Source organism: Lissotriton helveticus, chromosome 6, assembly GCF_964261635.1.
Source record: "Lissotriton helveticus chromosome 6, aLisHel1.1, whole genome shotgun sequence".
Taxonomy (NCBI): Eukaryota; Metazoa; Chordata; class Amphibia; order Caudata; family Salamandridae; genus Lissotriton; species Lissotriton helveticus.
Window position 1 is genome coordinate 613,684,705 of NC_136067.1, and position 24,118 is coordinate 613,708,822.

Below are 24,118 nucleotides of genomic sequence, written 5' to 3' on the forward strand. Positions count from 1 at the left end.
AAGGAACAAGGATTCGAAACAGGAAGGGCACTGGCCTGGGGCAAAGTGGAAGGAGGGATATTACTTTTGATAGTAGAAATTTTATCAGTGAAGAAGGAGTTTAAGGAGTCACACAGAGCCTGCGAAGGTAGAGGCTGAGGCGTGACACGATCAGGGAGGGAAAGTTCAGCCACAATAGAAAAAATTTCTTTCGTTTTTGACGATGCACTAATAATTTTTGGGGAATAATATGAGGATTTGGCTAAGATGATAGATTTTTTGTATGATTTTAATTGATCAGTGAAGGTAGATTTTAGTGAAGGATCATAGTGACGCCTCCAGCGGCGCTCAGCTTGTCTGAGGGATAGTTTTTCCGCCTTGAGTTGGTCAGTAAACCACCGCTGGGCGTCGTGTGGCCGTTTAGATTTGATAATTTTTACGGGAGCAACCACATCGCTGGCTTGAGACAGCCATTGGTCAAAAGTGACGGCTATGTGTGTGTGGTGTTTTCTGCACACTCACACACTGCCCCTACACATTCACACACTGCTCACCCGCACACTCCCAATGTCACCCTGCATAGTCACACACTGTTTATCCTGCACACTCATTCTGCACACTCGCACAATGTGCACCCTGCACCCTTACACACTGTCTCTGCAGTCACTCTGCACTCACTGTCACTTTACACTCACTCTGCACTCACTGTCACTCTACACTCACTCTGCACTCACTGTCACTCTCGCACTCACTCTGCACTCACTGTCATTCTGCACTCACTGTCTCTGCACTCACTCTGCACTCACTGTCACTCTGCACTCACTCTGCACTCACTGTCACTCTGCACTCACTCTGCACTCACTGTCACTCTGCACTCACTCTGCATTCACTGTCACTCTGCACTCACTCTGCACTCACTGTCACTCTCGCACTAACTCTGCACTCACTGTCACTCTGCACTCACTGTCTCTGCACTCACTCTGCACTCACTGTCACTCTGCACTCACTCTGCACTCACTGTCACTCTGCACTCACTCTGCATTCACTGTCACTCTGCACTCACTCTGCACTCACTGTCACTCTGCACTCACTCTGCATTCACTGTCACTCTGCACTCACTCTGCACTCACTGTCACTTGCACTCACTCTGCACTCACTGTCACTCTGCACTCACTGTCATTCTGCACTGACTTTGAACTCACTGTCACTCTCACACTCACTCTGCACATACTCACTCTGCACTCAGTCTCTCTGCACTTATTCTGCACTCACTGTCACTCTGCACTCACTCTGCACTCACTGTCACTCTGCACTCACTCTGCACTCACTGTCACTCTGCACTCACTCTATACTCACTGTCACTCTACACGCACTCTGCACTCACTGTCACTCTACACGCACTCTGCACTCTCTGTCACTGTCGCACTCACTCTGCACACACTCACTCTGCACACACTCACTCTGCACTCACTGTAACTCTGCACTCATTCTGCACTCACTGTCACTCTGCACTCACTCTGCACTTACAGTCACTCTGCACTCACTCTGCATTCACTGTCACTCTGCACTCACTGTCACTTGCACTCACTCTGCACTCACTGTCACTCTGCACTCACTGTCTCTGCACTCACTCTCTCTGCACTCACTGTCTCTGCACTCACTGTCTCTGCACTCACTGTCACTCTGCACTCACTGTCACTCTGCACTCAGTCTGCACTCACTGTCACTCTGCACTCACTCTGCACTCACTGTCACTCTGCACTCACTCTGCATTCACTGTCACTCTGCACTCACTCTGTACTCACTGTCACTTGCACTCACTCTGCACTCACTGTCACTCTGTACTCACTGTCATTCTGCACTCACTGTCATTCTGCACTGACTTTGCACTCACTGTCACTCTCGCACTCACTCTGCACTCACAGTAACTCTCGCACTCACTCTGCACTCACTACACACTGTTCACCCTGCACACTCACACTGTTTACCCTGCACACTCACACACTGCAGCCACTGTGACCAGTGCCTATGTGTGCGCGCAGTGCCGGTGTGTGTGAGCAGCCTGTGTGTATGTAGTGCCTGTGTGTCTGAACAGTGCCTGTGTGTGTGTGAGCAGTGTAGGTGTTTGTGAGCAGTGTCTGTGCGTAAACAGTGCCTGTGTGTGAACAGTGCCTGTGTGTGAACAGTGCCTGTGTGTGGACAGTGGCTGTGTGTGAACAGTGCCTGTGTGTGAACAGGGCCTGTGTGTGATCAGTGCGCCTGTGTGTGTGCGCAGTGCCGGTGCGTGTATGTAGTGCCTGTGTGTGTCAACAGTGCCTATGTGTGCGCACAGTGCCGGTGTCTGTGAGAAGTGCCTGTGTGTGTGAGCGGTGTCCGTGTGTGTCAACAGTGTTTGTGTGTCTGCGCAGTGCCTGTGTATCCCTGCACCTAAAATCAACCTACTTGTCATGAGGCCCAAGGTTAGACACACAAGCACAACTGTTGCAACACGGCTGCTCGGACCCTCCATGCAGAAACACATTTCCTTACACTAGTGTACACAGCCTAAAGGCCGCCAACTGGGTATGCCCGCTCTTTGCTTGTTTGTGATCTCAATTAGTGAAGACACTAGAGCCTTTGTAATTCAGTAAAAGTGACAAACTGGTGCCAAAGATTAGATTCTGATAACCATGGATGCGATAATAGGCATTCACAGAAGAAAATGGTAGCAGGAGCCAAAGGAACTCAGTTTTGAAAGTATTGTTATATGGAATGAAAAGCTATGAAATAAGAAGCATGCAATTTATAAATGTAAGAGCCATTAGAGCAATCACTGAAAACAAAGAGTGTCAAGCACTATCGGTCGCCCAGTGACAGTAAAAGCTTTCCGTGCACAGGAATTGTGTGCATTCAGCAAGTATCAGGGGACGCATATACTATGCTATAAGTGCCACGAAGACATTACCGGTTTCAAAATGGCAGGTAAGATCTAACGAGCACCTGCTTGTCGAATGAAAATAGTGAAGGTGTTCTTAAATCTGACATAATGTGTAGAGTGAGGGAGATGACCGCCACCATAAATAATTTTTTCATATTTGTAAAGCACGATCTTATCACCCCTAAGGGTATGTAGGTGCTAGGGGGACGTCAAGGAGATTAAGTGAGCAATTGCCCAGAGTCACAAGATGCTGAGCTGATCTGCCACTGGCGCCGGGGATCGAATTGTGAGTCCCGCGCTCCGGAGTCAGACGCTCTGGCCGCTGTGCCACACCTCTCCCATGGGGTTGGAAGTCAAAACTTTGTGAAAGCCATGATGCACCAGGCTCGCCAAAGAGAGAACGATGCAAATCAGATTGACAGATCGTTTTCACACATTGTCACAGACAAGGAGAAATCCGCAAAAATGACATTAAAGCCATCACAATCTGCCTTTGAACACCAATTCTTGTTCTTTGCAAAAAAGAGTAAAATAATAAGGCGCCGTTACATCACGGACCCTGCTCAGCACTGGATTCTTCTCGAAAGCAGTGTCCTTGCCACTGAGAACCCGTGTGTTCAAAACTACGCCAGTCCCCTCTATACCACTCCCCTCTATTCCACACCACTTCACTCTATGCCGCTGTACTCAACTCCACACTACACAACTCCCCACCACTCTACGCCTTCCCACTCCACTCTACGCTGCTGCACAACATGGCTGAAAGATATTGGCAAAGCCAAAAGCTCTAACGTAGGCACAATCTATTGGCTTTGCCTGGGCTTGTTTAAGTAGCACTAGCGAAAAAGGAATGAAAAAGAACGAGAAAGTTGGTTTTATTTTACAAAATGAAGCGGCTGACAGCATCTCTCTCGTAGTCCCTGGCGCTGAGACAGGTTGTATTTTGAGTGCTATATATAAAAAAATGCGACCGCCGACAATCTTAGTCTGAATCGCAAAGTATTTGTCACCAGTTCTGGCAGCTGAGCTGAGTGAAGGAAAGCAAAATGCCGCAGTGCGACTGCACACTTGACATTATTGCATTTCCTTTTAGGAGATAAGTGTAAAATTCTCTGCTTTTTCCGTTCCCTTGGACGGTAGCACTCTCCCCGCGCATTCCTCGGATTCTCCTCAGTTTTGGTGCCTGGAGTCGGTCGGTACAGACCATTTTACTGCACAATGATAATTTATTTATTTATTTTATGTAATTTGTAGAGCGCACAGCTACCCCCGAAGGGGTGTCCCGGCGCTAGAACCTGATCATCCAGGGGAGAAGAAGGAGCATGGAGAGGGAACAGTAAAATAAAATCAGAGTCCAGAGAAGAGCCAAGTTTTGAGTTTGGCCCGAAAGATGGATTCGGAGGGGCAGAATCTAAGATCGATAGGCAGAGCGTTCCACAGTTTTGCCGCAGTGACACTGAACCCTCTGCCACCCATTCTAGAGAGTCTAAAACGGGGAGAGACCAGGAGGCGGAGGTCATTGGATCTCAAGGATCTGATGGAACGGGATATTGAGACACGTTTTTTCAGATAGTTGGGTCCGAGGTCATTAATGGCTCGATAGGTAAGGGTAAGGATCTTGAACTGAATACGGCTGGCCACTGGTAGCCAGTGAAGTTCTTTGCGATAAGCGGATACTGATTGACGGTAGGGAATGTTACCAATCAATCTGGCCGACGCATTCTGGACAATCTGAAGTCGATCTAGCAGATATTGGGGGGCACCAGCATAGAGGCTGTTTGCATAGTCCAATTGGGATGTGATGAGGGTATGGGTAACAGTACGGCGGGAATCCAGAGGGAGATAGGGGAGTATCTTTTTGATCATGCGCAACTTCAGGAAGCAGGCAGAGGTCACTTTGTTGACCTGAGTTTTGCATGAGAGGGAGTCGTCAAACTGAAAACCCAGGTTACGAGCAGAGTGAACGGGAGAGGGAGCGGGATCAAGTGCCGTGGGCCACCACCAGGAGGAGGGGATGGGGACTTTCTGGTTGAAAAACAGCACCTCTGTCTTGTTTGCATTGAGTCTAAGGTGGTTATCAGTCATCCAGACACTGATGTTGTTAAGGCACTGGCGGAAGTTGGTGAATGCGGAGTCCGAGTGGTCTCTGAAGGAGAATACCAGCTGAGTATCGTCAGCATAGGAGACCACCCTGACTCCGTAGGACTCCACAACGTTGGCCAGTGGGGCAAGATAGGCGTTAAAAAACAGGGGGCTGAGGGCGGAGCCCTGTGGTACACCGCAAGACAGGGGTTTTTCCTCCGATTTAAAAGGCCGCAGCCAAACTCTCTGACTTCTTCCTGAAAGGAAGGACTCGATCCAGCTAAAGGCCGTGCCGCCAATGCCTAACTGTTTGAGTCGGTCAAGGAGGATGGGGTGGGAGACCGTATCGAATGCAGCGGACAGGTCGAGGAGGACCAGCATGGCCTCCTCGCCCCTGTCCACGCATTCCCGAATAGTTTCGGATACTTCCAGCAATGCCGTCTCAGTGCTGAATCCCGCCCTAAATCCGGATTGTGAGTCGTGTAGAAGAGAGTGGTTTTCCAGGTATTCCGTGAGTTGCAACTGCACGGCTTTTTCCAGGACCTTTGCAGGTTTAGGGAGAAGGGAGATAGGGCGGTAGTTGGCGAAGACCGAGGGGTCAGCATCAGCCTTTTTTAGAATAGGGATCACCAAGGCCTCTTTCCAAGTGGTAGGGAAGAAGCCGTGGTGAAGGGAGGCGTTCCAGATGGAAAGGAGGGAGCAGGCAAGCGAGGGTGCCAGCTTCCCCATGAGTTTCGCAGGGACGGGGTCAGAAGGAGCGCCGGATTTGCAATGGGTAAGTAACCTAATAGCATCGTCCTGGTTGAGTTTATTGAAGGAGAGGAAGGACGGAGAGGCTAAGGGATTAGTGGGGGGAGGCAGGGGGACTAGCCCTTTAGGGAAGGAGACACAGAGTTTGTTAATTTTTTCAAGGAAGTAATCTGAGAGTCCCTCGCATAGGGCCTGACTCGCCGAGTTCTGGGTGGCTCTAGCCGGAGGGTTAATGAAGTCTTTGACAATGGTGAAGAGGGTTTTAGACGAGTTTTTGGCATTAGCAATTTGAAAAGAAAAATAATCTTTCATTGCGATTTTTTTTTGTTTGAGGAATTTTTTCAAGGCAGATTTATAGGTAAGTTTAGCTTCGGAGTCGTAGTTTAGTCTCCACTTACGTTCGAGTGCTTTGCATCTGCTTTTTTCCTCGCGGAGGGAGGTGGAGAACCAGGAGGCGGAGGGGCGAGATCTAGTGGAGGCAATGACTTTCTGGGGAGCAATGGAGTCGATAGCTTTGACAAGGGCAGCATTTAGCCTAGAAACATTTCCATCAATATCAGAGGAGAGGTGATCCGTCTGGAAGTGAAATACCGGGTCCAAGGTGGCACATGTAACCTTGTGCCACTTTCTTCCCAACTCCTTCCTAGGGGCCAAGGGAACAGTTTTCCGACCGAGGGCAAGAGAAAAGGGGATAAGATAGTGGTCGGACCAGGTGAGGGGGAGGGGGGGGAAGACAGAGATAGTCGAGAAATTGGCGAAAATGAGGTCCAGGGTGTGACCAGCCACATGAGTGGGACCGGTGACTAATTGTTTGAGGTTCAGACTATCCATGATTTCCAACAGATTGTTCGCCTTCACGCAGAGAGGGTTGTCAACGTGGAGGTTAAAGTCTCCTAGGACTAGAAAATATTGGTGTTTGAGGGATAGATCAGCCAGTTGGTGGGTGAGTGCAGTGAGAGAAGGGGAGGTGGCGGTAGGGGGGTTATAGACTAATGTGCCAGCCAGTATGACTGCCGCGGAGTCAGTTATAGAGAAGTACATGGCTTCAATTATACCAATCTTGGTAAGCTTGGTAATGGACATCTGAAGATGGGATTTGAGGATGACGGCTAGTCCGCCTCCCGATTTTCCTCCAGCCCGGTTAATGCATTTTATATCGTAGCCTGGGGGGATGGCCAGGTAGATATCCGGAGAGGAGGAGTCAGTGATCCAGGACTCAGTGAGAAATAAAATATCCCACTCGTCTGATGAGATGGACATCCAGATGTCGTTGGCATGACGGGGGAGAGAGCGGCAGTTGATCAAGCCTGCTTTCAGAGTTCGGTTGTTGGATGAGGGGAGCTGCGGTGGCAGACGAGATTGATAGGGCGGGAGAGTGAAGTGACATTGAGGGCAAAGGAAAGGAACAGATTCTAAGTGGTCTGGGTTGCAGCGGGTGGTAGCCGAACAAGGGGAGGAGTTTAGTAGATATAGTTGGGTCTTGGTCCAACACTTACGGCTGGAATCAGTGGAACAGGCAGGGGGTCTGGCCCTGGGCTCGGTCCAGGCCCGGACGGGCCCAGACGGGCTTGCCTTTGGCGCGCCTTCGGCGCGCTGACGGCGCGCCCGCTGCGCCCGTCCGCTGCGCTTCCTAGCGAGACACATAATTTATGTCTATGGGGAAGGGCATAACGGGGGTGTGGCCAGGTGAGGTGGGCGTGTCAGCCGTCGCGCCTCGCCCTCAGCAATGGCGAAGTGCAAGTATCGTTGCAGCGCTAGAAGCGCTGTTCGTGAGCAAGGGGTAAGTGAGTTAAAAAATCAGAGTATCACACAGCAATCAATTTTAAAAATGACAGGCACACTCCCGGCTTCCGCCTCAGGAGTCTCGAGGTTCAAAGTGTCGCGCTTTCCAGCTGCGCGCACTGTTATACTCGATTAAGGGGGCGTGGCCAGGTGAGGTGGGCGTGTCAGCCGTCGCGCCTCGCCCTCAGCAATGGCGAAGTGCAAGTATCGTTGCAGCGCTAGAAGCGCTGTTCGTGAGCAAGGGGTAAGTGAGTTAAAAAATCAGAGTATCACACAGCAATCAATTTTAAAAATGACAAGCACACTCCCGGCTTCCGCCTCAGGAGTCTCGAGGTTCAAAGTGTCGCGCTTTCCAGCTGCGCGCACTGTTATACTCGATTAAGGGGGCGTGGCCAGGTGAGGTGGGCGTGTCAGCCGTCGCGCCTCGCCCTCAGCAATGGCGAAGTGCAAGTATCGTTGCAGCGCTAGAAGCGCTGTTCGTGAGCAAGGGGTAAGTGAGTTAAAAAATCAGAGTATCACACAGCAATCAATTTTAAAAATGACAAGCACACTCCCGGCATCCGCCTCAGGAGTCTCGAGGTTCAAAGATAATGCCAGTGACGAAGGCAACTCAGTGGATTAACGTGCCTGCTCTAAAGACCTGTGAGTAACCTGTAGTTCGTGTGTTTCAAACACGGTAAACCGGCCCATGGGTTTAAGAGTCCTTGCAGTGATCTATGTTCAACCTGCAATTCACACACTTCAATATCATCAAAATAGCTCAGAGGGTAAATGCGCCTGCTGTCTAGACATGAAAGTTGTGGTTCGGATATAAGAAAAACAACAGTTCAGGGGTTTAATGAGCCCGCTGCATAGATCTGTGAGTAGCCAGCACACCCCAAGCTCAAATGTCTAGTAGGATAGCTTCATGGGTTAATGTGTCAGTTGCAGAGACCTGTGTATCATGCTGAGTAAGCCTCAGGCATGTGCTCGCAATCTCTAACTGAAAAATAGGTTGTTATAATTATTACTCGCAGCGAGGTTAGGCGACATTAAATGTGCAAAACGTGTCACCAGTCTTTTAACTTTATTTCAATGCTGTCTGTCACCTAAAACCATACACCTTTCAGAAAAATCAAAATACGGTCAAAACGGGAATAAAAGCTGTAAAATCAGCACACACCAGAAGCCAATGCTAGAAACAGCGCCAGCCAAGGGCGTAGCTTCCGTCCGTGCAGAAGATGCAGTGGCACCGGGGCCCAAGGGAACCACTGAACCCTGATTATTGCTGTATTTTATCACTAAACAGCAGCCAGCGGGCCCATTTTCTGCCTCGCCCTAGTGCTCAGGACATGCCCGCCTGACATCAGAGGGCAGTAATTAAACGGGACTGGTAAGTGAGGATTATAATCAAAGTGGATAATACTAGTCCTCGATGATGAAAAACGATGCTTTCCCAATGGCACAAAATCACGATAAGCCTGGCATCTGCCTTCAATTACCGGCACCTCTGACAGCTGCTAATTGAGAATTTATGGCATTCTCCTGGATGGGGAAACAGCATGCGCGCACTTACAGCTCAAGAAAACTACAGAGTCGTGAATGCGCGAACGGACCCTGACATCTGGTAATTGGGAATTTATGGCATTCTCATGCGCGGGTTAGCACGGAATATGCAGGAAGTACAGAGAGCAAAATTCCTAGGGCCTACTGCGTGAAGCCTTACAAAAACACAGCCGTGAGAGGACCAATTGCCATGCAGATGCCACAGAACACCACGAAAAAATCTCGCGCACTGAGGAATTTTTACTTCACTATTCTGAGCCCCTTAACAATACGGCTCGGAGCTCCGCCCCACTTCTGACGAAGTGGTGACGTAGGCCGAGCCCTAAAAATAACACCACCATCTTGCAGATGCTGGGAGTGTGTGGGAAAGGCTACGAAAACAATCACCCCCCTCAAAAAAGCAATACAAGCTGACTCACATGAAAATGGTTCTGCTGTCTCTAAAGCAGTGCTTAATTTGAGCCTGTGGTACCGGCACTTGATTGGCAGCACCGGCGCTTGTGACTGTCTGCCACAAGGTTGCACTGCCTGACCAATTTAGGATGGCCACAACAATAGTTAATTATTAATTCAATATACATTAAATATTAATAATACCTGCCGCCCAAGCCATTCTTAAAGCTTTGATAGGCCTGAAATAGTCTGCACACATGTACAAGTGTGATGGGTAGTAGTTGTGTTGCATAGCAGGGGCAATGTGTGGTGCACGTTGTAGTGGCCTCCTGAAGAGAGCCCTGGCAACTATGGGTTATGACTAGGAAAAAAATAAAAGTGTAACATTCTTAACTTTTCCTTAATCTCCAAGAAGCAAATAGCCCTGTGGAATTCATCATTGTTGTTGCAAGTTTCTTTATTTCTTGAAAAAAAAACCTCTAAGATAGCCTTATAACCTTTAGCAGGCTATGCAGGCCTTTAAAGGCCACCTCCAGAGTTATAACCAAGGGACGGGCCGTTAACGGCCAACGTACCCCGCTATAAGACTATTAGATTATTTCAGCCTATGAGGAATGTCCTAATTGAAAAGAAGCACCATGGGAAACACACAGGATTTACAACCCCTCGCGCCTCTGAGCCTTGACTGCCTTTTTCACAGTGGCATAGCAAGGGGCGGGGGTCCGTCCCAGGCGACACGAGTTTTGGGGGCTGCAGCCTACTCCCAGCTCTTACCTGCCATCTTCAGGCGGCATATGCCAGCACTCCCCGCTCTTCAATACGGCCGCCGTGGGGCGGTAAACACAGGGACTGCCCCGGGTCGTCTAAGGTCTAGCCACACCACTGCTTTTACACCTTTTGTTCTATGTGTGCTTAACAGCTGCTTACATGGACACACAGCAAGAGCTGTGAAAGTGGACCCATTCTCCTTGGGTTCTGCCAAACTAGTTTTCTTCATTTGAAAGAGCCGAGCGAGACTGGAGCTGAGCAATATTTCCCCCTCTCTCCCTCCTTTAGAGTCTCCAGTAGCACTGAGAGCAACAGGAGGAGCAAGACTGAGAGGCTTGTTGTATGCCCTTGTCTGCAGCCTGTTGTTCTCACATTCTCCTGCGCGAACCACATAGCTTGTGGAGAGGCAGGGAAGGGACAGTCAGAGGAGGTGGATTAGGACATTGGAAAGTTGAAAGCAGCTGGCCTACACCAGTGTTTATAGACCGTTGCTACTGCATTGTTTTCAATGGATCAATGTCTGTCAACAATCCAATTTTCTGATGGTAGGTACAACTCTTTCCTATGTTAACATAGAAATCTGATAAATATGCACTTTGTAAAGACTTACAAGCTGTGAAACCGTGTGCCTACATACAAGCCTCTTTCTGACCTCGTAGAGAATCCAAACTTTAAACGTACAGTAACATTTTTAGCGTGCACGGCAATTTCACCGAAGGGATTAGCGAAAAATGACCACTCTCAAAAGTGAGATCTGACCTCCTGCAGTGAAAGACGGAGTGGCACTTTGAAGCTGCTGTCACATCGTTCACTGCTGAGCTCTCTCCAGCGGAGGCACAAGTTCATGCCTGCACTCGAAAGAGGGCACTTTTCCTTTGTAATTGGGGCATTGTGATAGTTCAGAACTGTGCACCCAATACCTTTATATTTATCATTATGCCTCGTGATTCTGAGGGTTATGAGCAATCCTGAGATACTGAACTTTTCATAATTTTTTATTGCAATGAACTCAGCAAATGCTCTTTAAAAGTAGGTTGTTAAGGTGCCAGTTGCAAGAAATTACCAAAGCTTAACTTTTATGCTTATCTGAGTTGGCAATCTTGTTTTACCTCCACCCAGTAGCGGCTGCTACTGGGCAGCAGTGGTGGACAGGGAGGAGTGGGTTTAACAAAAATTAAAAAATTAAAATAAATTAAACGTACCTTACAGCCGGCCGACTTACCTCCGTCCTTCATCCACGACGTAGGAACAGGAAGCACCCAGGCTTCCAGACTCCTCTAGCCAATCACGACGCTGCAATGCAGTGATGTGATTGGTCTGAGCGCAGTGGATCAATGCTCAGATGGGTACTGAGGGCCTATGCATGTTCCTTACCAGGCTCTGCATTACAGCCTAGTGGGGAAAATGCACAGTACACATGAATGTTTGGCCAGCCTGAGACGGCCAGACAAACTGTCATGCACATGTTGGGACACCCCACCCCTCCTCTTTGGGCAGCCTAGCCCAGCTCCGCACCTAGAGATCCGCTAGTGAAGAATAAAATGATAATAACCTGGTGTTGTTATCATTTTATTTTTCTTGTGGGGCAACGCTCCTCCACCTTAGCAGAGAAGCCGCCACTGCCTCCATCTGTGTTATGGTTGTTGGCTACAGTGTAATACTTTCATCTTTGTTTTACCCTCAGTTGTTATTTGGGCTTAGTGGCCAAGAGCTGCCTCCAACTCTACACAAAAGGCCTGCCTGATAAAAACCCAATTCATTCCTTAAAAATGTGTTGTCCAATATTAATTTTATTGATCGCTGCCCTTATTTGTGATAAGTTTTATAATGTTTTATACATTCATATATTTATCTTGGGCTTTATGCCACTGGCATATTGAATATTTTATTTCCTTTTCTATTAATATGATGCACCTCAAGTGAGAACCATTACAGACTCCGTAAGAATCTAAAGCAGCAAGCCTTTTTTCATGAAAGCTTTGTTTCCAAGCAGAAAAAAGGCGTCATTAAATTGATCAATGTATCTATAATTATTTCAGTTGGGTTAGCATTGGTTAAACCCATTGTCTGCCCACACACACACTTACATGCTAAAAAATCTCAATGCCTGTAAAAAACTATGAACACATTTGTAAGCAACGCAAAACCAAAAAATATCAGGTCTCCATACCAGAAAGAAAAGGCAACCTGCTCATCCTATTGTTTTACAAATACGTTTATAAAACATTTGAGATCACTATTCTTCAGAGAAGAGTTTTTATTTTACATTCCCTAACCCCCAGGTTTATATTCTTTACACAACTATTTTTAAAAATGAATTATGACTCAGGCCAAATTCTTAATTAAATGTTTATTTTTTGTAGGTGCTGAACCAAATTTGCTTTGGTTATGTGGGCATATTTACATAGAACAGCAGCATGTAAACCTGTTCCCAGGCAGTGTCTCACTTAAACAGAATTGAATAAGGAAACCATTTATTTCCAGTATGGATTGGAAACCTTTCAACAAATTAAAGGTTGAGACGGATGGGGATTAGTTTGTTATTCTTGAAATGACAGATCGAGTGATTGGAATTAGTGGATCATTGGAACACTGCCCAGTAATAGTCAGAGGCCAATTTTCGTGGGAACAGCAGCACCTGCACATACCCCTGAGGACAACCTCAGCCCTTCCCACCACCGAGAGAGGTGGAGCTGCTGGCTGAGGATTTCTTCAGCTCTATTTTCATAGACTGACTCTCGGCACGAGTCTCATATTTTGTCAGGTTTCCAGCTCCAGAGGCTGCCAACATTGGCTTTCCTGCTTTCATACCTTTTGCCATGGGAATGCGAGAAGGCGTGATGCGCTGGGAGGACCCATCTTGTGCAGTCTGTAAAAGAAAGATGAAATACCTGTCAGATGGACAAAGATGGAGCGAAGGATCCACATTTACTGTCAATCAATGTAAACCTAATGGTAATCTACAGTATAGACACCTTGGCCTAGAGCATTGATAATCAAAGTACGGCCTGCAGGGCCGGACTGGGAACCACAAATGGCCCTGGCAAAGTGCTCGACGACCCTCCACCCCTCCTCACTCTGGGGGTTTGAAGGTGCCGCCGAGATCTTTGCCGGGGCCGGTTTTCGGCCGATTTTGGTACAGGGCCGATTTTGCTATGCTGCAAAACCGGCCCTGTAACAAAAACTTCCCCCGGGGCCTAAAACCGGCCCCAACCCATGTGGCGCACCGGGGGATTGCCCGGTGCCCGCTATGGCCAGTCCAGCCCAAACGGCCTGGGGGCACATGCAGCCCTCCTGACTTTTTTATGAGGACTCTCGACCTTTATATGCGGCCCCTGGTCAATAACAGCAATGGACTGTTGTTTTCTTGACTCAGCACTAACAATAAAAATATGTTAAATAAACAGGCAAGCAATTATCTAAAGGTTACTTGGTGCTAAAGAAGGGAAGCAACTAGGGAGTCCTGCGCTGCTTAACTTTAACAACATCTTCATTTTTAAAGACATCTTATAGCAAAATTGTAAAAATATTACCAAGTTTTTTCAAAATTCAAAAAGTGTATTTAATTAACATGCAGAACCTTTTCACCTTAGTACAGCAGATTATATCAGTGTATTGAGAAGCATCAATGTAAAAGGGTGCGTTTTCATACATGGATTAGAAACATTAATACTTCTCCCCACTCTGACAACAATGCCAATAGTGAACTATAGAGACATGTCTGTTGTTATGTGCACTCTTTGGGTGACTTATGTTCCTATTATACATAAAAAACAGTACAGTTTATTAAGTCGAACATAGGAGAAAGTTTCATATATGTGATAATGAGGAAAACGGAGGGAAAGTGAATTAAAATATTTGCATAGGATCACTGAATTTGGTAAAGTGGGGAAGACGGGATTAATCCAAGGCGCTCTGGAATCACATTATTTAATTCAGCCACTAGATGTATAGTTACCACCAATCCCCCCAAAACCCACCTCCACCCATCCGCTATCCAGCTGGCATTCAATGCAGCCCTCTATCACATCACAGACTGAACTTTTTGACCCTAGGTAAAATGTTTGCGAGTACCCATGATCCACAAGAAGGTGGTTAAGAAGCAGCAGGATAGTCATTGAGGTGCTACACATGAAATCCCTATGCATCAGTGCAGTACTATACCTGAAGTAAATGTTGCTGATGGGGGAAAACATTACAATGTCCCTAATTCACAAATACTTTTCAATCAGTTAGATGTTCGGGAGAACATCTCGTTCAGACGAACCTACGCACAGAAAAAGGCTGGTAAATCGGGCCCAATATGTTTAAGGATGAGTTAAAAATGACCAGTGTACTTGCGGGTACCATTGATATCAATCATTAGATGTCACCGTTATATACAACAAAGAACACTGCTATTTTAACCAAAGATACATTTACATATTGTGGAGAAATATCAATAACGGTCCCTACATTTGACATTTACATATGCTTCACAGCTAGTACAGAGTTTGAGTTTAGTGCTCTACTGAATATACATTGAGCTTCTCACTATCATGGATAAAAGCATACTATCTATGCAGTTACTATTACCGTCTTTGATTAGTCTTAGCATATTTTAATTTGACATGTCAGATGTTTCCAATATTCTCATCCACACAATCAAATTGACAACACAATTACCTAGAAGCAGATCTATCATGCCATACCGCTAGTCTGAATACCACTACATTGGTAAAACTATATAGGTGAGTGTTAATGGTAGGGTAAGTGTTATGGCAAGGGGTACTGTTAGGTTTAACAATAGTGTAAAGGTTAAGCTTAGATTTAAGGTTAGGCTTAGTGTTAGTGTAAGGACAGAGTTTAGGATAGGGATAGGATAGCCTTAGTGTTTATTTAAGGTTTAGCTTAGAGGCGTAGGTAGATTACAATTCAGGACTAGATTTATAATTAGATGTAGTTTTAGATTTAGATGGTCAAGGCTGGCTTTCCTACATTTAGGAATGAGACTCACGAGAAGCAGCTGTATGACTGCCTCGCATTGCATTTACAGAGGAGAAGGTAGTGCAGGTTTGTCCCTTGTGCTCTGTGCGCGGTGATGACTTTGCTCCTGCTCTGCCCTGCAAGTGCCAGCATTCCAAGGTCGCACCCGGTTGGGGAGTTTTCTCCCTGGCAGTAAGACCTTTATGCTGGCCCCTTTCTCTACCCTGTCTCACAGCAGTTTTGGTGACTTGCTTAACAAATGCTGTATCATTCAACATCTTCAATCAAGAACTACCAATGTTACAAAGGAGGCATTTTCTGCTGTTCGTGGTGTTTTCTTCCTAACTTGAATCTTTTTAGGGAGACACTTGTCACGTTTTCACATTTATAATGAGTCCTGGGTGGCATTGTGTTTACTGGGAAGAGGCACACTTTCACAAGGCAATCAAGAAGGAAACTAGAACAAGGTTGGAAATATTCATTCCTTGATAGGCTTAGGTTTAGTTTTAGGCTTAGGGTGAAGCATAGAATTAGAGTGAGGGTTAGAGAATGTGCTAGGGTTAGTCTTAGGGTTACATTTAGAGGTTATGATCAGGGTTAGGGTAATGTGTATTGCTCAGTTTAGGATGTTCTGTTGGTGTAGTGGTGTTTATTTAGTTGCTAATTACAACATATATATATTTTTTTTTCTATTGTACTGGTAGACTGAAGTAGTGGCTTTTTTTGTAGTGGTAGCCGAATGCTATAGTATTTTTAGCTCGATGTAGTGGATTTTTTTAGTGGTTGCTCAATGTTGTCCTATTCTATTCAGTGATACATGAAAGTTTCCAATGTCATAATCAGTGAGACCCTGCAGGTAAAGAATGAATTATTCAATATAACCATTGTAGTCACTGAACACCATCTGAGAATAATACATGGCACAGCTGCATTTTACACCAATGTAAGTGGACAGGAATGGTTAAGAGCACAACGCTTATCAATTCCTTTATTGCACATTTCCATTCCCTGGGGAATGGTGTTATTAATGACTGATTCAAAATACAGCATTAACTTGTTTAGACTGAAGATAGGACAACATCTTCTTTCGTTTTATAAAGTGTGTCAGGCCATTAACATTCCAGGAGACAACTTGCAGTGGTGAGGGGGAAGGTGGAGCAATGTCGGCCATTGTGACAAGCGGGTGTCCAGGAAGCGTATGGGGGGGCAGAGAGAAGTGACAAAAGAGCAGGATTAGAAATAGAAAAGAGAAGAGAAAAGAAAAGACAAAAGGAAGAAAATAAATTGATAAAAGGGAAAAAGAAAAAGGAAAGGGAGGGATCCCTCAAGCGTGGGCGAAGGGCAGGTAACGCAAAGCAGAGGCGAGTGCTATGCGCTAAAATTACCGGGAAGAAGAGAAAAGAAATGAAGACCGGGTGAATGGAATGGCAGAATATACTTTACTGCATGCACGCAACTGCAACCAAAACCATGGGAAGGTAAGCCACGATCAACATCAAGCATTACTGGCACTACATGGCCGACCGGATCCATACTTGGTACCTGAATAAGTCCCCTGAGTGGTGGAGAGGCTCAGGCTCGCCCTGCATCCTTACACAGCTATGGAACTGTCCAAAGCTTCAGCCCTAATAGTTAGTAGTATTCAGCAGCATCAACACAATATTTCATACAGACATATCCCCTTTCCTATGTAACATTCTATTGAGACTACCCAATGCACTTCCCTTTCTGCTACGCTACGCCCGCCCCGAGGGAGAGTGATTGCCTTGGCCGTGGCTAGATACAGTTCCAGATTACGGGGCAGGGCTGCAACATCTTTGAGACCTACTGGGGTTGGAGAAGATTTCAGCGACACTAGAGGCAAAAGAGGCTTCCTTTGATAAAACACGGGACCCGTGATCACTTTCTTTCAACAAGAATCCAGAGAACTCACGTGCCCTAGGTATTTATGGGTGTTCAGCCTCACCCGGTACAAAAGGGGGTGCTGATGGACGGAGCATCTGAACCAATCAAACACTCACACCCAGTCAAAAGATCTGGGTTTAATCCTCACCGCCAGGGACTTCATTGCACACACCAACTCAGTACTGCCTGACAGTAGCAGTGGGCACATGAGCGTATATGATAGTCTCTGCCGGGCCACCCTGGTATGGGGCATGAAACTTTGGATGCTATAAACAATGGAAAGTGGTATGAGAGGGACTGTTTGGTGGGTGGGGGATGTTCAGGACCTGATTTTGGGAGAGGGTCTTTGTTCCTATGTCTGTTCGTTTTTATTAATACACCACCTTGCATATCATGTCCAACAGCCTTTGGATGTAGGCAGCACTTCATTGTATACCAGTAAACAGATTTAAACCTAAAAATAAAATAAAATGAATTAAAAAAATCAATGTTAATAAAATGTAATAAATAATATTTAAATATAAAAATGATAGTGAGAGTGGATTTTTTCAAAGTATTTAAAATAAAAATACTAATGAATGTTATTATTATATTGTATTTATTTCACTACGTATTAAACTTTATGTTTGATGAGTTATTGTGCAGCAATGTTTACTTTTTTAGGACTAGGTTGATGGTAATCGTTTTAGGTTGATTTACATTTTTATTTTACTTTAAACTATTTGAAATATTTTTTAAATAATTATTAAAATAGCTTATTTTTCTCTAAACTTTACCATAGGGAAATCTCTGCCCCAGTGGTGCAGACCAACGCCTATGTGTGAAAACTTACTAGTTGTATCTTTACACTCTTAAATCCTGTTCTAGCTGCCTCCACCCCGTTTGAGGGGGTGGAGACATGTAAGACTTAGGCATAGATTCATGAAGGTAAAATCCGCTCGCAAAGGGGCAGATTCTCAGAATCTGCCCCTTTGCGACCGGTATTTTTGCATTTGGGATGCATCATCCCAAATGCAAAAATCGCAAAATAAGAAATCGCAAATTTGCGATTACTTGCATTTAAGGAATCTCAAATTGAGATTCCTTACATGCAATGCATTAAAGTTTAAAAAATAGGGATTTCGCTAATAGGGCTTGCAAATTACCATGAAGTTGAACTTCATGGTAATTTGCAAAAACTTTGAAAAATGCACTAAATTGCATTTTTCGAATCGCAAATTGAGAATGTCTTCGCATTCATTCCTATGGGCCTCTAGGCCCATAGGAATGAATGGGGAGGTATTCCTAAATTGCGACTCGCAATTTGCGAGTTGCAATTAAGGAATTTTAAGAAATCGCTATTTTTTAAGCAATTTCTTCTTGCATAGCATTTTGCTATTCCTTATTAGCGATTCCTTATTTTTCGCTAATAAGGAATCGCAAAATGGATGCGTGATGCATCTGGGGGTTAGTGAAGTTGATGAGAGTTGGAAATGGGTTGTGGCTTCGACCCCGATTCTGAGTTTAGGGGTGAATTCTAATCCATGAGCAAATGATCACACCCCCATGATTTTTTTCCCAACAGATGGTACCAGGTAAAACATGTTGAAGTTTATGATGGAAAAATGTCTGGTATAAAAAAAAAAACCTGTGGATTTGGGTGAGATAATTGGCAAATACACATTGCATATCTATCTCATTGCAAGGTTGGGAACATAGAATAGTAGTAAATGCCTCACCCTAGGGTATCAGCATGTGTTGGTGAGATGAAAACAATATCCTGTTCTGCCCTCTCCCTCTCCTGAATATGCCTTAACTAGTTTAATCGGAGGTGTTGCTGACATTACGGGGAAATTGGTGTGGACACAAAGTACACTCAGACTGTGCAACAGAACCACAGCCTTCTCTCATTTCAGATTATTTTCCTCACTGCACTGTGGCTTGTTTTTAAGGCTACGAACTACACAACTCCTGGTTAGTGCAACAGAGAATGATTTGTGTCTGAGCGCATTCCCGTGTTGGATGCGCTATTAGACTTCGACCTGAATTGCCCTCATGACTTTAAGATGTCCCGGGACACTCTACCAGACGTAGTGGGTGGAATGCGTCAGCCGGATAATCAACCATGAAGGGGATGTCAGCATGGGTGCGCCTGGGTGTCTCATTATCTATACATGTCGCCACAGGTGCATCTGCCTGAAGAGAGGAGAATAGGGTTCTTACGTCATCCACGAAGAAAGAGAACCTTGGCAGGGCCCTGGGTCGTCGTCCTGCTCCAGGGGTCATTTAACGAAGCGGAGGAAATTAAATCATATAAATCCTGCATGTACTATTAGGCCGCAAATTAAAATAACGAAAACTTTTAGAACTAATATGCCTTTAGCATACACTAAACAACTAAACTACCCTAAACCCTAAAACACTACCCCCAGCATGACCCTACACTACACAAACAGTACAACACTACCCTAAACCCTAAAACACTACCCCCAGCATGACCCTACACTACACAAACACTACAACACTACCCTAAACCCTAAAACACTACCCCCAGCATGACCCTACACTACGCAAACACTACAACACTACGCAAAACCCTAAAACACTACACCCCAGCATGACCCTACACTACGCAAACACTACAACACTACCCTAAACCCTAAAACACTACCCCCAGCATGACCCTACACTACACAAACATTACAACACTACCCTAAACCCTAAAACACTACCCCCAGCATGACCCTACACTACACAAACACTACAACACTACCCTAAACCCTAAAACACTACCCCCAGCATGACCCTACACTACGCAAACACTACAACACTACGCAAAACCCTAAAACACTACACCCCAGCATGACCCTACACTACGCAAACACTACAACACTACCCTAAACCCTAAAACACTACCCCCAGCATGACCCTACACTACACAAACACTACAACACTACCCTAAACCCTAAAACACTACCCCCAGCATGACCCTACACTACGCAAACACTACAACACTACCCTAAACCCTAAAACACTACCCCCAGCATGACCCTACACTACGCAAACACTACAACACTACACAAAACCCTAAAACACTACACCCCAGCATGACCCTACACTACGCAAACACTACAACACTACCCTAAACCCTAAAACACTACCCCCAGCATGACCCTACACTACACAAACATTACAACACTACCCTAAACCCTAAAACACTATCCCCAGCATGACCCTACACTACGCAAACACTACAACACTACCCAAAACCCTAAAACACTACACCCCAGCATGGCCCTACACTACGCAAACACTACAACACTACCCTAAACCCTAAAACACTACCCCCAGCATGACCCTACACTATGCAAACACTACAACACTACCCTAAACCCTAAAACACTACCCCCAGCATGACCCTACACTACGCAAACACTACAACACTACCCTAAACCCTAAAACACTACCCCCAGCATGACCCTACACTACGCAAACACTACAACACTACCCAAAACCCTAAAACACTACACCCCAGCATGACCCTACACTACGCAAACACTACAACACTACCCTAAAGCCTAAAACACTACCCCCAGCATGACCCTACACTACGCAAACACTACAACACTACCCTAAACCCTAAAACACTACCCCCAACATGACCCTACACTACGCAAACACTACAACACTACCCTAAACCCTAAAACACAACCCCCAGCATGACCCTACACTACGCAAACACTACAACACTACCCTAAACCCTAAAACACTACCCCCAGCATGACCCTACACTACGCAAACACTACAACACTACCCTAAACCCTAAAACACTACCCCCAGCATGACCCTACACTACGCAAACACTACAACACTACCCTAAACCCTAAAACACTACCCCCAGCATGACCCTACACTACGCAAACACTACAACACTACCCTAAACCCTAAAACACTACACCCAGCATGACCCTACACTACGCAAACACTACAACACTACCCTAAACCCTAAAACACTACCCCCCAGCATGACCCTACACTACGCAAACACTACAACACTACCCTAAACCCTAAAACACTACCCCCAGCATGACCCTACACTACGCAAACACTACAACACTACCCAAAACCCTAAAACACTACCCCCAGCATGACCCTGCACTACGCAAACACTACAACACTACCCTACACCCTAAAACACTACCCCCAGCATGACCCTACACTACGCAAACACTACAACACTACCCTAAACCCTAAAACACTAGCCCCAGCATGACCCTACACTACGCAAACACTACAACACAACCCTAAACACTAAAACACTACCCCCAGCATGACCCTACACTAAACAACCACCACAACTCTACACTACACTAACACAACACTACACTACACAACACTACACTACACAATCACTAACCCACGAAAAAATTAACACAAACCCACTTACCTCTCTCGTCATCGTGGTTTTCACAACGCAAATGCATTTACCATACATGCCTTTAAAACATAATTCTTTGTAAAGGCATGCGCGATAAATGCACATGCGTTTTGAAAAAATGCGGGATAATGGTATGCGAGGTCAATGAGCTTGCGGGATAATGGTATGCGGACTGAAAGTCTGCGGGATAAAAAATGCGGGAAAATGGCTGCAAACCATGATTAGCAGCAGACTTCCCTGGTGAGCACTAGCTTTACTACAGTGATCTAATGAGCAACTAGAGTGCTAACATTCAGAATTTATGGCAAATGTGTGACACATCTGAACGCCTTCTTGATAGAACCAAAGTAAACAAGCATTGAAAATGCAATAGATCTCGCCCTCGTTTAAGTTAAAGCCATTCTGTTTGTAATGAGGTGGCTTTTTAGCTTTGCTTTTATTAGTGTTTTTAAAACTTTCATGTAAATAACATGCATATGTATGCATATATGTATATGTATGCATGCATTTATATTTATATAGATATGCAGATTATATATGTTTATATATGTATATTACCTACTGGCGATAGCCAGTGGGTATATATAGTTAGGATTTTTTCTCTATGGGATTTCTGAAAATTCTATGTCTAATAACTTTGGTGTTTGTGAACGGAATTGGCTGAAATTTTCAGGAAAATGGCACATTTTGTTTCTGAGCAGCCCCTAAAAATTTGGGGGGGTTTCGTCAAGGGGGGGCCGAGAGAAAAGGGGGGTCCCAAAACGCGTTTTTCACATTCATTTTTCCATAGGGCGGTTGGACTCACTTTTAGCTCGAACGGCTGAATAGATTTACATGAAACTTGGCAAAATTGTAGATATGGTTTGCCCGACGTGCCTTTGCTATGTCTCAATATATGTGCTCCAGTGGATTTTGAGAAATTAACGTTTAAAAAAAAATATATATCTGTGACAGCACTCCGGTTAGCGCCCCGGTTCGCGTACCTGACGCGTAACGGAACTTCGCGAAGCGAAGCTGATTGGCTCTCCGGTGTCTGTCAACATTCTAAACAGTCCGGAGCGGCCGCCATCTTGTCTCTCGGTAGGATCGAGAGACAAGATGTGGTGAAAAACGAAGGGGGAAATGAAGGAAAGGGGGCAAGGTAGACCCCTCCTGACCCCCTAGGATTGATGAGGGGGATATTAAAGTGCCCCGCGGGGCAAAAAATAAAAAACATTTATTTTTTGCGATTTTACGCCGTAGAGGCGCGTCCCGGTACGCGAACCGGGCAGCTCACCGGGCAGCTAACCGGCAGCATAGCTGTCAACATTGTAAACAGTCCGGAGCGGCCGCCATCTTGTCTCTCGGTAGGTTCGAGAGACAAGATGTGGTGAAAAAAGAAGGGGGAAATGAAGGAAAGGGGGCAAGGTAAACCCCTCCTGACCCCCTAGGATTGATGAGGGGGATATTAAAGTCCCCCGCGATTTTTCGCGGTAGAGGCGCTTCCCGGTACGTGAACCGGGCAGCTAACCGGCAGCGTAACGGGAGTCCGCCATCTTGTGTTTTTGGAGCGTCCGGTTCACGTACCGGGTAGCGTCCCGGTAAGCGTAACAAGGGGAAAACCAAGAGAAACAGTAAAAAAAAATGAAGGGAATAGATTTCCAGCAAACTTGGCAAAATTGTAGGGATTGTTTGTTTGATGTGCCTTTGCAAGGCCTCAAGATATGTGCACGTGTGGATTTTGTCTAATTAAGGTTAAAAAATATATATATATCTGTAAGCGTGCTCCGGCACGCTTACGTTACGGGTTTTGTTTGCGCTGCAGAGCCGATACGTCATGGTTATGCGACGCGTCATGAGGCTACGTGATACGTCACGTAATAAAGAATATATTTTACAGCTATAGATATTAGCTTTTTAAAAACCAATGAAATTCACTGAAAAAACCATAGGTTATAGACCATATATAGTTAGGAATTTGCATTTACAAAACCTTGAAAATTCACTGAAAAAAACATAGGTTAGAGACCATATATAGTTAGCTGGACATTTTATTGACATAAAACCAATGAAATTCCATATATAGTTAGTTGCACTAACTATATATCGCGCACCCGCAATCCACTGCTGATGATGTCACATATTACATCATTCATGACATGGTCAGTGACATCACTGATGACATCACTGATGACATCTCAAATGACATCACTGATGACATCTCAAATGACATCACTGATGACATCATGACACATCAATACCAGTTACTACATACGCACTCACTGATTCCTACGTCTACACACACATTCACTCATTCACCCATACAATCACTCATACATACAGTCACTCATTATTACAACACTATCATATGCACTCATACACCTATGCAGACACTCACACACTGCCACTCATCCATGGAGTTACTCACACACCTAGTCAGTCCTGTAAAGAATCAATCACACTTCCATTTCCTCATCTATACAGTTAAACACAGAACACCATACTTCAGTGACATCACTGATGACATCACTGATGACATCTCAAATGACATCACTGATGACATCTCAAATGACATCACTGATGACATCCTGACACACCAATACCAGTTACTACATACGCACTCACTGATTTCTACG

The 24,118-nt window shown here is 45.5% G+C and overlaps 1 protein-coding gene across 5 annotated transcripts in view; it reads right to left on the minus strand.

The window, feature by feature from the left end:
- Positions 1 to 24,118, minus strand: part of FILIP1 (filamin A interacting protein 1) — a 751,153-nt gene that overhangs the window by 92,255 nt on the left and 634,780 nt on the right. For 3 of the 5 annotated variants that reach the window (XM_078648077.1, XM_078648079.1, XM_078648081.1), the window contains one exon: positions 12,865 to 13,085. In XM_078648077.1, coding sequence (XP_078504203.1) covers positions 12,879 to 13,085 — 207 coding nt within the window. In that variant the 3' untranslated portion in view covers positions 12,865 to 12,878. Of the gene's footprint in view, positions 1 to 12,854; positions 13,086 to 24,118 lie in introns of all 5 variants that reach the window. The other 2 variants (XM_078648080.1, XM_078648078.1) reach the window with 2 other exon arrangements.